The 12,862-nt window shown below is 43.3% G+C and overlaps 1 protein-coding gene across 1 annotated transcript; it reads left to right on the forward strand.

Moving 5' to 3' along the window:
* Positions 1 to 1,794: 1,794 nt before the first annotated feature.
* oser1 (oxidative stress responsive serine-rich 1) lies at positions 1,795 to 7,943 on the forward strand. Its single transcript, XM_041956436.1, has 4 exons — positions 1,795 to 2,341; positions 2,975 to 3,084; positions 5,034 to 5,150; positions 6,552 to 7,943. The coding sequence occupies exons 2-4, from the start codon at positions 3,008 to 3,010 to the stop codon at positions 7,486 to 7,488; spliced, it is 1,131 nt and encodes a 376-aa protein (XP_041812370.1). The 5' UTR covers positions 1,795 to 2,341; positions 2,975 to 3,007; the 3' UTR covers positions 7,489 to 7,943.
* The last annotated feature ends 4,919 nt before the right edge of the window (positions 7,944 to 12,862 follow it).

The raw sequence follows: 12,862 nt of genomic DNA on the forward strand, positions 1-12,862 counted from the left end.
TCAGAGAGCAAAACATGAGAATACTGGAATCGAAGAGTGGTCTCTATGTTTTACTTTTCAAATAAGGTGAAAGAATTTTTATTAAAATTAAACTGAGTCATAAATTTCAGCCATTCACAAGTATTTGCAGCTGTCAAGGCTGCAACCCACAGATTCCCCATAATGCTGAAATCTTTGACAAATAACTCTGGATGTCTCACACCATGGAGTAGAGTAACCTGCTAGACTTCAATGCACACTTCAATAATACTACAAATACTACAAATAGTTACCAGAGCTTTGTACAAAAGACAAGTCAAAGTGCTTTACTCAGGCAAAAAAGAGCATTAGAATGAAGAATACGTAAATAAATAAAATATTTGAAAGCTTTGATAAAATGAAATCGAATGAAGAGAGCAGAAATACAGTTACAGTGCAGTTACAATGAAGTAATAAGCAGGTTGCCCTCAAATGCATAAAGAAAAAAAGGTACAGTTGAGAAGAAATCAAGTTGTTATACTGGTGTATCCATATAAACTCAATGTCCGCATAAGCCTCACAGTGCAGCCTCCCTTGATAAAGTATGACAAAGATGTTCACAGCTAAGTGCCAGCTCACCTGATCGATATTGATCATTGTGATCCAAATTTGTCTGAAACAGCACTCAGATCATCATACAGCCAGCTGAAAAAACTTGTGCAGGTAGAACAGAATAGAATATATCCGGGATGGTCTTACGAGCCATAAATTATTTTTTCCTCCAGAATTTCTTCTTTAGTTGTTTAGTTTCTCTCTTAAACTGTATTGTGTTGTGTATGTGTTGTGCTTTTTCTGTGAACTGCCACCTAAAACTGTTTCTCACTCAAAATCTTTCACATTTGATTTTGCTCTACATGATAAAGATAAAGATTATTCCTTCTTTATGAATGTGATTGTTATTATGATGAGATTTCACAATTACTGACCAAAACAACAACAACAATAATATCCTTTGCTGTGTTTTGAAGGAAATTGAACATCATGCAGCTGGTTGCAGGTTGTAACATGTATGAAATGTTATCCTACATTTATCATCTTGCTGCTCCTATTTTTGTTTCTTTAAAAATGTTGCTGCTTTTTCTTTCTGTCTTTATTGTTCTGTGTTTTATTTTTACCTAATTTATTTTTTCCTTCTGGTTTTGAATCTAATGCTATTTACCTGTATTACCACTAGATGGCGTGCAGCGCTCTTTGTTTATTTCTGTTGATTCTAACAAGTCAATGGTGAAAAGAAAAGTTTACGTGCGTCACTTTAACCAAATTATCTCCCATAATCGAGGTATTTGGAAGAAGGGGGTTATTATATTAATGAAGAATCTCCGTACAAGGATGTTGTGCCCTTTGACCTCTTCAGGAATCCTGAAATCTGTTCCACCACATGACAGGCAGCAATAACGAGCTTGGTAGCAGTCAGCTAATTAGTCTGACAGGACAGGCTGTGTTCATATGCATCACTATGTATAATGGCCCAATTCAGAATAACAACTATTATATTATTTGATGCATCAATGTTGCAGCTGGTAAAGATGGAGCCCGTTTTAAAGACTTTATGATCTGATGCGCAGCTAAATGTATAATTATACATCATCATGTTGTGGCTGGAAGTCCATCTGATGGCTGGTGCCTGCCAGAGGAGAGAAGGTCTCATATGGATCTCATGATCTGTGCCAGCTTTGTTCTCCACAGCAGCAGACCGTCCGCTCTGGATCACTGTTATATAACAGTGACGTAACACTTTGCTCGTTCACACCTCATGCGCGTGACCTGCAAACGGAGTCGGACGCGTAAACATGAATAGAGTTTAGAGCTATGATGTCGGGTCGTGTCCAGCCTGGCCCCTACGGCAGGTTACAACGTTAAAGTTTGATCGTTTTTTTTTCACCGGACAGCTCAAACAGCCCAGTGACGTCAGGCAGGAGGTTTTTTTTGGCGGCTGACGTCAGCAGCGCAGCGCGTTGTTGCAGAGTCACTGCGACTGTTCGACTGTAAACAAGGCGAGGAGAGAAAAGTGTCGCTGTTAGCAACCTCCACCGTCTGCGCGGCTCGTCTCAGCTCAGATTTACAAGCGATTTTCTGTCGTGACTGACCTCCTGATACGAGTCCGGTCATCCATTCACGCAGTATTTTAATACAGGCGCAGCTCGTGTTTTCGCGGAGACAGCTAGCCCTTCAAGCTAGCGACGGCTAGCCCGTCAGTCGCCTTAGCTTGCCTTAGCATTCGCTAGCCTCGCTGGCTAGTCAACATTCGAGGGCCTGTTGCCAGAGAAGCACCCTTTATGCCCTGGGTATATCTCTCTTTACTGCGACCAGGAAATCCTGAACCGTGAGTAACACCTCCAGTGTTTTAAAACGTGTCTAAAAGCTTCAGAAACGATCAAAACGACGTCCTGTGACCAGATAGCCAGTTAGCTTAGCAGCTAAAGAAACTTGCTAGCATTAGCCAATAGGGTGGGAGAGCTTGTGGAGTCCTCTGTTTATAAGCAGCGATAGCCAGTGTTGTCCCTGTGGTTTAATCCAACAGCTCATACAGATGTGTGGTAAACTCTCAGCATCATAACTGCTCAGTTAATTATGATTTAAATCACATCTCTTGTTTTTGGCTCCAGAAACACTTCGTTGTATCTTCAGTTTATCATCCTTATGATGCCCATTAAATTGAAGAGGCAGTGATTTAGACATCAACATGTCAGACACCTTCTCTTTGTTAATGTACTTGCTCATTGGAAATCACTGTTAACTAGTCTACCTGTTCCTATCTTGGATAAACGTTAGGGCTTTATTGTCTGTAACAGCTGCCTTAATAATTAGGTCATATGTTGTGGAAACCTCTGAGATCAAAAAATACTGGGCTCCAATTCAGATTTAACCTGAAAGGTTTGTCAGCAAAGAAGTGGACCACAGCTGTGTGATAATCTGCATTTCAGTGATGGATGACTGTTGTGTGTTGGTGTTTCAGCTGGGTGGCTGGTCAGAGCGGCCTCCTCCCACCATGGAGGCAGGAGGGAAGGACAGCGAAGAGGAGACACTGCAGACAGCCTTTAAAAAGCTGAGGGTTGATGCTGAGAGGTAAATAACAGCCAACGGCACTGACCAAACCGCAAACGTCTTCACTCTGTAGTTTGTTGTTACCACATGCTGTACATGCTGGGTATTACTCACTCTGACATCATTGTCCCCACACTGATGTAGTGAGCTCATATTAGGAAGTGGTTTTATTCTCATAGCACCCGTGACCTACTCTTTATTGTGTAACAGTAGGTAGGCGTCATTATAGACTAATCCAGGTTGGTGTAGCCAAGCCACAATCCTGCAACTGCGTCTTGATTGTAAACCTGCGTATAAAACTGAAATAAATGTGAATTATTGCACTTTTTTAAATGGCAAGAGATCCTATGAAGGTGTTTGTATATTGAAACAACACTGAGCCAGTTCCACTAAGATAAAGGCTATAGTCTAGGGGTGTAACAGTATACACAGTTCACAGTTTCATATGTATCTTGTTTACGGGTCACGGTTATGTTTTACAGCTGGAGAACAACATAACATTTAAAAACAAAAGAAAACATTCAGCTGTATCTCATCGGCTTTCATTCTTACTGTAACAGAGACTCAAATACTAGCATATTGTTAAAAAAATGACAAAAATGAGTAACAAACATCAGATTTCTCCATCATAAGACTCTGAGCTGTTGATACTTCCTGAATAATTGCAGCTTGTTTTATACAGTCATTGTTATGACCACAGCGTTTGACCATGTGCTTTAATCCTGTATCCTCCACGACGCATACAGTCGCATATCCACAGAGATAAACATTCCTTCAGCATTAGTTAGTGCTTTGCTCTGAATCTGCAGTGAGAAGCAGCCTGAAGGCTGTGTGGAGAAGGACTCGCCTTCCACTCCGCCATTGTTTGTCTCGTTCAGCCAATCGACGCGTTCAGGTGACGCCGTCATGAGCGACTTCTGAAGCACTTCCACAAACAAACTCAGCTTCAGTCGAACAATGTCGGCACACAGTTCGACAATAATTTTGTGAGTTTTCACTGTAATTAACCAGGAAACAATAATAATAGTGGTTCTAAATGTCATGGGAGGATCCTTCAGCTCTGGTTTCTGGTTTGTGTCGGCGGCAGCAACATAACATAACATAACCAGGCTAACCGAGCTAAGCCGCCTAGCATTCAACAGCTGATAAACAAACAAACCCTTATGGGTAAAACCTGACTTGTAGACATAAATAGACTGTTTATCAGTAATTGTTTGCATCACAGTTGTGTTGAGCTGAGAGAGTCGCCCAGAACGCTCATAATCTACAGAACTCAAACTTTTAAAAAAGGTTTAGTTCAGTTTTAACAGACATCAGATGTTTTTTCTGTTCCGTGCTGTTATTAGCTTTCAGCTTTGGAATAATAGAGGGTACATGCCTCTGCCTCATGTAATCAGTTTTACTTTCATAAATCTCCATTAAACCCTCATGTTGTGATCGCTGTCTGAGCGGCCTGCCGACCAGGCGCCGCCACATACCAACCACTCTGCCTACATGGGGCTGATGATGAGCTGCCACCCTGCTTATCTTGCTAGCTTGGTACTCTCTTATGTTTCCTGGCAGACATTCTACTTTTACATTGTCAATGCAAGGAATCATGTAGCCTGATGAATTAGACCCTAAGATAGCGAGCTAGCTGCAGGATTTATTGGGTACACGTCACTCTCTCGTCCAGACTGTGGAGGTCGGGCAGAAGTGGTACGTTAATGGTATTTCTTTCCAAAGTCTGCGTTATTGCCAGTGAGAAAAACCCAAACATCTCTGCCTCCGCCAGACCGGCAGTCACTGGATTTACCAATCAGTGTTCAAATTTCATAGTCGTATTTAGGTTTAAAGCGCAAATGGCATCAGAGTGTTGATGCTGAGAGATTGGTGTGCGTGCTTCGATGCTGAGGACTTGGTGGTTAATAATCGGCACACTTGCTTCGATAAAGCTGTTGAAAGTGTGTATGTTCCTCTCTTCCTGCCAGTTTACCCGGAGCGGTGAGTGTTTCGGAGGCGTTGGCTCCCAGAGCAGCATCACGCGTTTGTCTCGACAGCAGCGGAGCGAAGCCCAAACTCAGCTGCCCGAAGGATAACTGGCACGGGTAAGTCGAGGAGGTCGCGGCTCAGGTGATGGACGTGATCAGATGCAAACAGGGTTTTTTTTTTTTTTCCTGTCGCTCGCTTTCAACCTCGAGTGGAACACAAGTCTCTCCTGACCTCATTTACGGACTGACTGATCTCAAAGCTTCAACCCAACCTTTTTTGTGTCAGCACTAAGTATTTGTGGCTGCTGAAGGTTTTGGGAATGATGAATGCTAAATGTGTGGCAGTGGGGAAACCAGACAATTGATCAAATATAAGTAGCTCATCATACATTTCAGACACAGGTTGTGATAAAAATGTTTCATACATGAACATTATCTTATTTGTTAAACACTGACTGCTTTTACACAGACAAGATCATTTTATATGCAGTCTAAACAGCCTGCTGATGAAACTGACAGCGTGTGATTAAGAAATCAAAGCTATCAATCATAGTTATGTACTATAGATATGTTGTAAAGGCTTTTCCAGGCTGTAAAAAAAACTGACCTATGAGCTGTTAATGAGCAGGTTCCCCTGCTGACAGACGTTTGCAGAATCTGCCTCTTAAAGAGAAATTAAGATCCTCTGAAGATACATCTAATGCCAAATGCATGTCGTATTTATTACATCTAGTTATTGTAATTACGTCCTTTATAAAAACGAGGCTGTCTACAATCGTTCATTCGCTCTGAGAGAGAACAGAGCGTTCTCACTGTAGCCCCGACCATGACAGACGCAAGGTTTACAGCACACAACATTAGTTGTTTGTTTTGTAATGTGGAGGTATGTAGAGCTTTTAAAAGATGTAGTCGTGTTGTAATTCATATATATATATGTTGTCTTGGTGTATTGGTTTGCTCTCTTCTGGACATTATGTGCAAAAATAGACATCAAATGGTTCAAACCTGAACGTGTATTTTCAGAAAGAAACACCATTTTGGCCAGTTTTGACAGCTCGAATAGAGACGACTTTCTCTGTGATCACTCACTTTAAATATCGATACCGTCGATCACGCAGGTGCTGCACTGATCTGTTCCATGTCGATTTTGTTAGACCATGTTGTGACTGCTATGATTTGGTCAGCTGGGCTCCCTCCCACTCATCAGATGTTAGCTCTGACGCAGTTTCGTTGTCTGCTGACAGAAAAGAGGATGAAGATGAGATCGCTGTTTTTATATTGTTTCGGTGTTTGACTTTGGGTGGAGGTCTCCACAGAAACAGCCTTGAGACGCTAATGTGGGTGTTCTACATGAGAGCGCCGTACTGGCATTTCCAGGTTGAGTTTAAAAACCAGCTCGATGTGGGTGGAGTCTGATTTGGATGGATGGCTTTTTTACAGTTTTTTTTTACCACATAATGTCTCGTGCTTTTCCTCATCATCTCTCCCCTTCCTGTTTCCCCTTCCCTCCATCTTCAGCTGTATGAGGAAAACTTCTAGAGGAGCTTCCAGAACTCAGCGGCGTCGCAGGTCCAAGTCCCCCATCCTCCACCCTCCAAAGTTCACCTACTGCAGCACCGCCGCGGCGTCTGCGCTGTCGACCCCTAGTGGCTGCCTGAAGCACCAGCGCCTGGCCGTGCCGGAGCCCGTGGAGCCTCATCCTGCAGTCGATGGAAGGACGGCCCCCTCTGTCGCCGTCCCGGCCCAGAAAGAGCTCTCCTCCTCCAGCACTGCCGGCCACATCTCTCCTCTGGTTTTTGGATCTCGTGCTGGGTATGAGACACACATTGGAGCTGTGGTTTCCTCACAAGAGATCCCCACTGTTATTACTACTGTTGCGACATCGAGCAGGCAGGATGGAGGAAGCTCTGGAGACGGCCAGTCGAGCGAGGAGAGCGGCCCAGAGAAAAGTGCCTGTGACGGAGCGGAGTCTGGAGCGGGAGCGCCTCAGATATCGGGACCCGCAGAGGCCGCTGACTTCCGATCTCTATCAGAGCTCCACAGCAGCGGCTCGGCAGAAGGCCCCCACGTCCCCTGCTCCTGTGCCTGGAGGAAGAGTTCAGATGCCCAGGACGAGAGCGGGCAGGGGGCCGAATCTCAGTGCCGGTGCCGGTCCAATCATCAGGGCTGGGCCGGCGTGGAGGTGTACTCCTTCACGGGGCTCCGCAGCGTCATCTCGGAGTGCGAGAGGAGCCCGCCGAGCCACGAGGACACCCCCAGAACTCTCAGTACCAACAGTAACGCTGCCACAGCCTCGTCACCTTCATCGCTGTCGTCGGGCTCCCCTCGCTCGTGCTCGGAGCAGGCGCGGGCCTACGTCGACGACATCACGATAGAGGACCTTTCCGGCTACATGGAGTATTATCTCTACATCCCCAAGAAGATGTCACACATGGCTGAGATGATGTACACTTAAAAAAAGTCAAAAGAAATATTATAAAGTCGTAAGGAGATGATAACGTAAAGAGGTTTTTTCTGTTGAGGGAGAAGGTGGCCTCCAAGGAATGCCAGTAGTGGGTAGAAGAACGATCAGGCATGAGAGTTGTAATTTAAATATACAACATTAACTGACTTTAACCCAGGTTCAAATGTCTCCATTGTCCCGTCCTGTTTGAGCCCCCCCTCGTTTGACTAGAACTGACAGAAACATATTACCACCAACTATTTCTCATTAGTTTTTCCTCTTTTGTGCTTCATTTAAATTAAGTTTTCAGTTTATCGGTGAAGTTGCCAAAGCTCTTGGTGCGGGGTCTTTGCAGAGGGAGGAAACAGTAGGAACATGCAAACTTGTGTTGACGAGCGTTTGTGGTGTTGTGACCCGTAAAGTCACCTGTCTGGATTTCATTTCACTCAATAAAGAAGCAAACTGTGTTTCTTGGAAAGTTTGTCGTCGTCTCTTCAGTCAAAGCTGTAACTCAAATAACACACGGCAGCTCGCGTCCTGGACTCTTCGGTTTGATTAAAACATGAAAGAAACTTTTTAAGCAATAAAATGCTGCGACTGACAGTCAGGTCTGTGGAAGCAGGTCACCTCATCGTCCTTCAGTCGCTCCTCTGAAGCTCACTGATCCCTGAGCTCGTATTTATTAAACCACAAACAGAGAAATGTTGAACTTAAATGACAGATAAAGCAAAAATCCTTCACTTTTTCTTTCACTCAAGAAAAAAGAAAATCTATTCCTCAAACCTAAAAAAAGGCTCTTGACTGCTCCAGCTGTGCTCGGCTCACGTCGAGCCTTTAAGGCATCCTGATGTGTTTGGGCCTGTCACACACAGGCGGCTCCTGCGTCTGACCACATCGCTGAAAACGTCTGTTTGAAACATGAGAAATGTCACTCTGTGTGACTTTCATGCTGCAGTTCTGTGAAAATGACCTCGTTCACCTCGACGTCTTCTTTAAGATGCTCGACTCGTGCTTTCAGGTACTTTCTGTCTGTGTTTGAGTCTTTCTGGGGAAACGTTCATTCAAACAGTCGCAGCGCGTTTTCAGTAAGGAAGTAACACAACTTCCTTTCAGGTGTTCTTCAATCAACCACATCAAAGATCTTTGCTTTCACCAGAAAATATGAATTCTCTTTTATTCTGTTTTTCTATCATGAGTAAAATGTTTCTGTCCGGCTACGATTGAGCCACCACAGGGTTAACTAGAGGAGGAGGAGGAGGAGGAGGAGGATGATGATGGACAGTCAGTTTTTATTCCATCAGCTCCTGATTCTCAATGTCTGAAGGTGGAACTCATTCATTTTTAAACATTCACCTGCTCTGTTGTTCTGCTTTTACTCATTTTATTCTAAACTCCTAAACGAACGCCTCATATCTGCAGTGAATCAGCGCTGTATGTGGTGAAGTACAGAAGTACTCAAGTATAGTTTTTTTGGTACTTGTACTTTGAGTATTTCCATTTATGTTACTTTAAACTTCTACGTCACAACATTTATCTGATAGCTGTAGTTCCCAGTTACTTTACAGATTCATTATATATAATAAATATATTATGAGGTGTTATTTTGCATTTAACAACCCAACAGTATAAGTAAGTAATTCAACTTAACTCCACCTTTACGAGCTGCAGCATTAAAGTCAAATTACAATCTAATAACAGGATCATTTATAAATCAGATGTATAATTTATTCATATACGTTTACTCTTAGTGCTTTAAGTATATTTTGGTGAAATGAAGTGAAGTGAAGTGAAATGTTTGAATACAGTACTTTTATTCGGAACAGAGTAGTACAACATTTACCCACTGCAGTCAGTGTATCAACAAGGGAGGAATGATTTTAACGATCTTAAAGAAATATTAAGTTAATATAAGCTTAGGTGTTAAGTTTAGGTTAATGAAGTCTGTGAGTAACAGTGAAGGAGTTTTACTCTCACTGTCAGATCAGCTGGAGCTCTGCTGCTCTCTGCGATGCAGCAGTCACACACGGCCACCAGGGGGCAGCCTCTGCTGTCGTTTTCCTCCAGTTGTCCCAGCAGGGTTTGCTCTGTGGGCCTGAGCCCTGACTGCCTGCCTGACATGAACACGGAATGATTCAGCAGGGTGTGTCTCTGTTCCTGAGGGCCCAGGGATGAAAAAGATCCGTCTATCAGGGGCCGAGCAGGCAGCACTCAGTGAAAGGACGCGAGCAGGCGGGCGTGTTCTGGACCAGCAGAGCTGCACAAAGCAAACATGGAGTCCAACAACACGGCCGTGCTCACCCAAACCATGTTTGTTTGCTGTGATTTCTCAATCGCTGCTTTTCTTCCCCTCGTTCACTTTCTCTTTTCTTTCTTCATCGTCAGCTTCAGCGTCGTCACTTCTTCATTCGACACGACACAAAGTTAGTTTACTGGAACTTTGAATTAACTGGAAGCAAAACAAGAAGCAGTGGAAGGAGGAGGAATCAGATATTTCACTCCAGTAAAAGAAGCAATACCACACTGTAGAAATACTCTGTTAGAAGTAAAAGTCCTGCATTCAAAATGTTACACAAGTGTTCGATTCCAGGTACTTTAAGTGCCTAAAGTAAAAGTACTCCTACATGTGAAAGTATATGAAACTATTATAATTATAATTATAATTATAATTATTGATGCATTAATGTTGAAGCTGGTTAAGGTGGAGCTGATTTAATGATTCTTAATGAAGTACCTGAAACGGTGCAGTACTTGGGTAAATGCAGTTAATTACATTCCACCAGTGGAAAGAAGTAAAGAGTGTTTTTCTCAGAAACTGAAATATGTTTTAACTCAGATCTAATAAAACAAATTAAAATCTGGCCAAACAGAAGAGCTGAAATATAACTGACAAACAGTATCCGAGTATTCAAACCCAGAGATTTCCATCTCAAACGTCTAAAGCTGAAGGTAAAGACATGCTGCAACAGCACGTTCTGATGATGATGATGAGGATGATGATGATGAGGATGATGATGAGGATGATGATGTATCTCACTCAGTGTTTGTGGTAATAACTCAAACTGTGTCTGTTTCTGATCGGCAGCCACGTGCTGAAACCTCAGTTACACAATGTGTTGAAAATATGTCACAGAGCTCAAAGTCAGATGTGACAGAAACCTGAAACTGTGTTCTTGCCTTTTGCAAAGCGTTAAAGTTTTCTACGAAGACAAAGTGATTCTAATCGATATTTCTATGATGAAAAAGTGTGAATGACAAAAGTGAGAAAAATGAGAAAATGGTGACATCAAGCGATCAAGCAGCCATGCTAACAGCTGCGAGGCTGCTCATACATGCAGGGCTGCTCTCACCCACAAGCTAATGTCAGCGTGCTAACATGTTTACCGTGCATGCTAACATTTGTTAATTAGCACAAAATACAAAGCTCAGGCTGATGGGAATGGCGTTTGCTTTGCAGGTGTTTGCTCACAAACTAAAATACTGCAACAAATGAAGGTCAGAGCTCTTACAGCTCGTCCTCATGAAAGCTTGAAATGTTTGTAAGAGACATTTCAAACTGGAGGAAAGAGGAGGGAAACCCGTGAAACAGCAGGGTGGAGGGCGGTGGAGTCAGGACAGCAGCAGCCTCTTCTGTCTCTGAGGCTAAGAGGTTAAACGTGGTAAAAACTGACCGAGAGTTCGTTTAAAAGGTTTTTAATCAGCATTTCCTCAGAAAAGGAGCCGGCACTCAGATTCAGACTGTGGGAGCAAGAAGCTCCATCTGGAGAGGAAGATAATTTGTGGTTTGAGTCTGACGCTCAGCTTCAGGAACAAAGATCATGACAGGAAGCTGCTGTGGCGACCCACACTGAACAATGACCACAAACAAACAAGTCCCAGAAAACAAACTCCATGAACAGCAACCACAAGAGTGGAGCGCTCTCCAAGTTCAGCCTGCAGAGAGCAGAAGACGCTCTGCAGCGTTCTTCGTCTTGGAAGACGGATGTTTGTAGCTGTGCATGAAACGCTGTGCAGATGTGGCTCAGTGTGACCTTCCTGGACATTAACGAAATAAACAACAGACTTATGACACGATAAAGAAAAGCTTCAGTTCATGACAAACCGGCCTACAATCACATATGTTGCACTTTAACATGTCGTTTCCATTAACCTGCAGCTACAGATCTGTTAAGGCTCATTTCTGATTCCTCTGTTCAGTGAGTCTGCAGCCATGCCAGCAGCTCTGAGAGGCCAGACTCAGACACAGAGGTGCTTCGAGCTAAAGGCCGACGACGCTAACGTGCTGATGTTTACAACGTACAAGGTTCATTTATTATCGCTACGACAGGGTTGCATAATGAAATGTTAGTTGTTGTCCCTTTATGGTGCTCACAAAACCAGAACGATGTGAATCCACATTCAGTCAATCAAACGAACGACTGTGTGGTGGAGCTGCGTCCTGGATGAGCTGCAGAGTCTGATGATGCACCGACCACAGGCAGAGGATACAAGCCTGGACCAGAACCTGCACCAGCTCCTGGCTGAGGAGCGGACTCCTGATGCTGTGGAGGATGGAGGAAGTGGGAGGTGCAAATACAGACTAAACACACTGTCCTCGATTCATTCTACCATAAAATTTCTAAATATTACCTGTAAAGTGTTTTACATTCATGGGCTTATTTTACAATAGATCATAGATCAAATGGGCTCTGGGTGACTCATGATTTCACAGCCTTTGATACAAAAACACATTTCTAGTCAGGAAAGCAGGAAAACACCTGATTGTATTTGCAGATAATGTGATATTTCCTGCAGTCGCTGTTTTCCCGATGAGTGAAGCTGTGAGAAAAAGTCCAGACTCTGCTCCCCTCAGACGTGTGAAACCTCAGAAACCTCAGCATCTCTTTGAACGCTGTGCAGCAGCTGATGATGCAGCTCAGTGAACGTCTCATTTATCATAATGTGACACCACAGCAGTTTGAGAAAAAGAAACTCATTTGTCTCGTTTGTTTATGTTACTTACTTTTTATTTGTTGGTGAAAAATATAGATTTTAATAAAAATAATCTTATTTTGAAAGGATATTTTTCATGCAGTTTCAGTTGCTATTTTTTTAACCTAATTAACACTTTTTCAAAAGTATGAACAAATAATGTCCTAAAACTTTCTCCCCAGGCATTCACCTGTCCTGCACCTGAGCTCCTGCTCCAATCACCTGCCTGCTCGTTAGCCCTGTGGACCGACCTCTGCAGCCTTGATCCTGCTCTGCTTCTCCTGTTTTTTTTGTACTTTTTCATCTTACAACCTGCAGAAAGTCTGTTTCCTTTTGGTTACGTGTTAAAGTTCGGCTCAGCTCAGAGTGTCGAGTGTGTGTTTTCTGCCCTCACTTCACTCTGTCAGTCACTGAGGAA

The sequence above is a fragment of the Chelmon rostratus genome, chromosome 2 (genome assembly GCF_017976325.1).
Source record: "Chelmon rostratus isolate fCheRos1 chromosome 2, fCheRos1.pri, whole genome shotgun sequence".
Classification (NCBI taxonomy): domain Eukaryota; kingdom Metazoa; phylum Chordata; class Actinopteri; order Chaetodontiformes; family Chaetodontidae; genus Chelmon; species Chelmon rostratus.

Excerpts from the sequence above, each read along its gene's own strand:
- oser1 (XM_041956436.1), top strand. The coding sequence starts at position 3,008 with ATGGAGGCAGGAGGGAAGGACAGCGAAGAGGAGACACTGCAGACAGCC. Across the intron at positions 3,085-5,033 it reads CTGAGGGTTGATGCTGAGAG|TTTACCCGGAGCGGTGAGTG; the intron begins GTAAATAACAGC and ends TCTTCCTGCCAG. Across the intron at positions 5,151-6,551 it reads CCGAAGGATAACTGGCACGG|CTGTATGAGGAAAACTTCTA; the intron begins GTAAGTCGAGGA and ends CTCCATCTTCAG.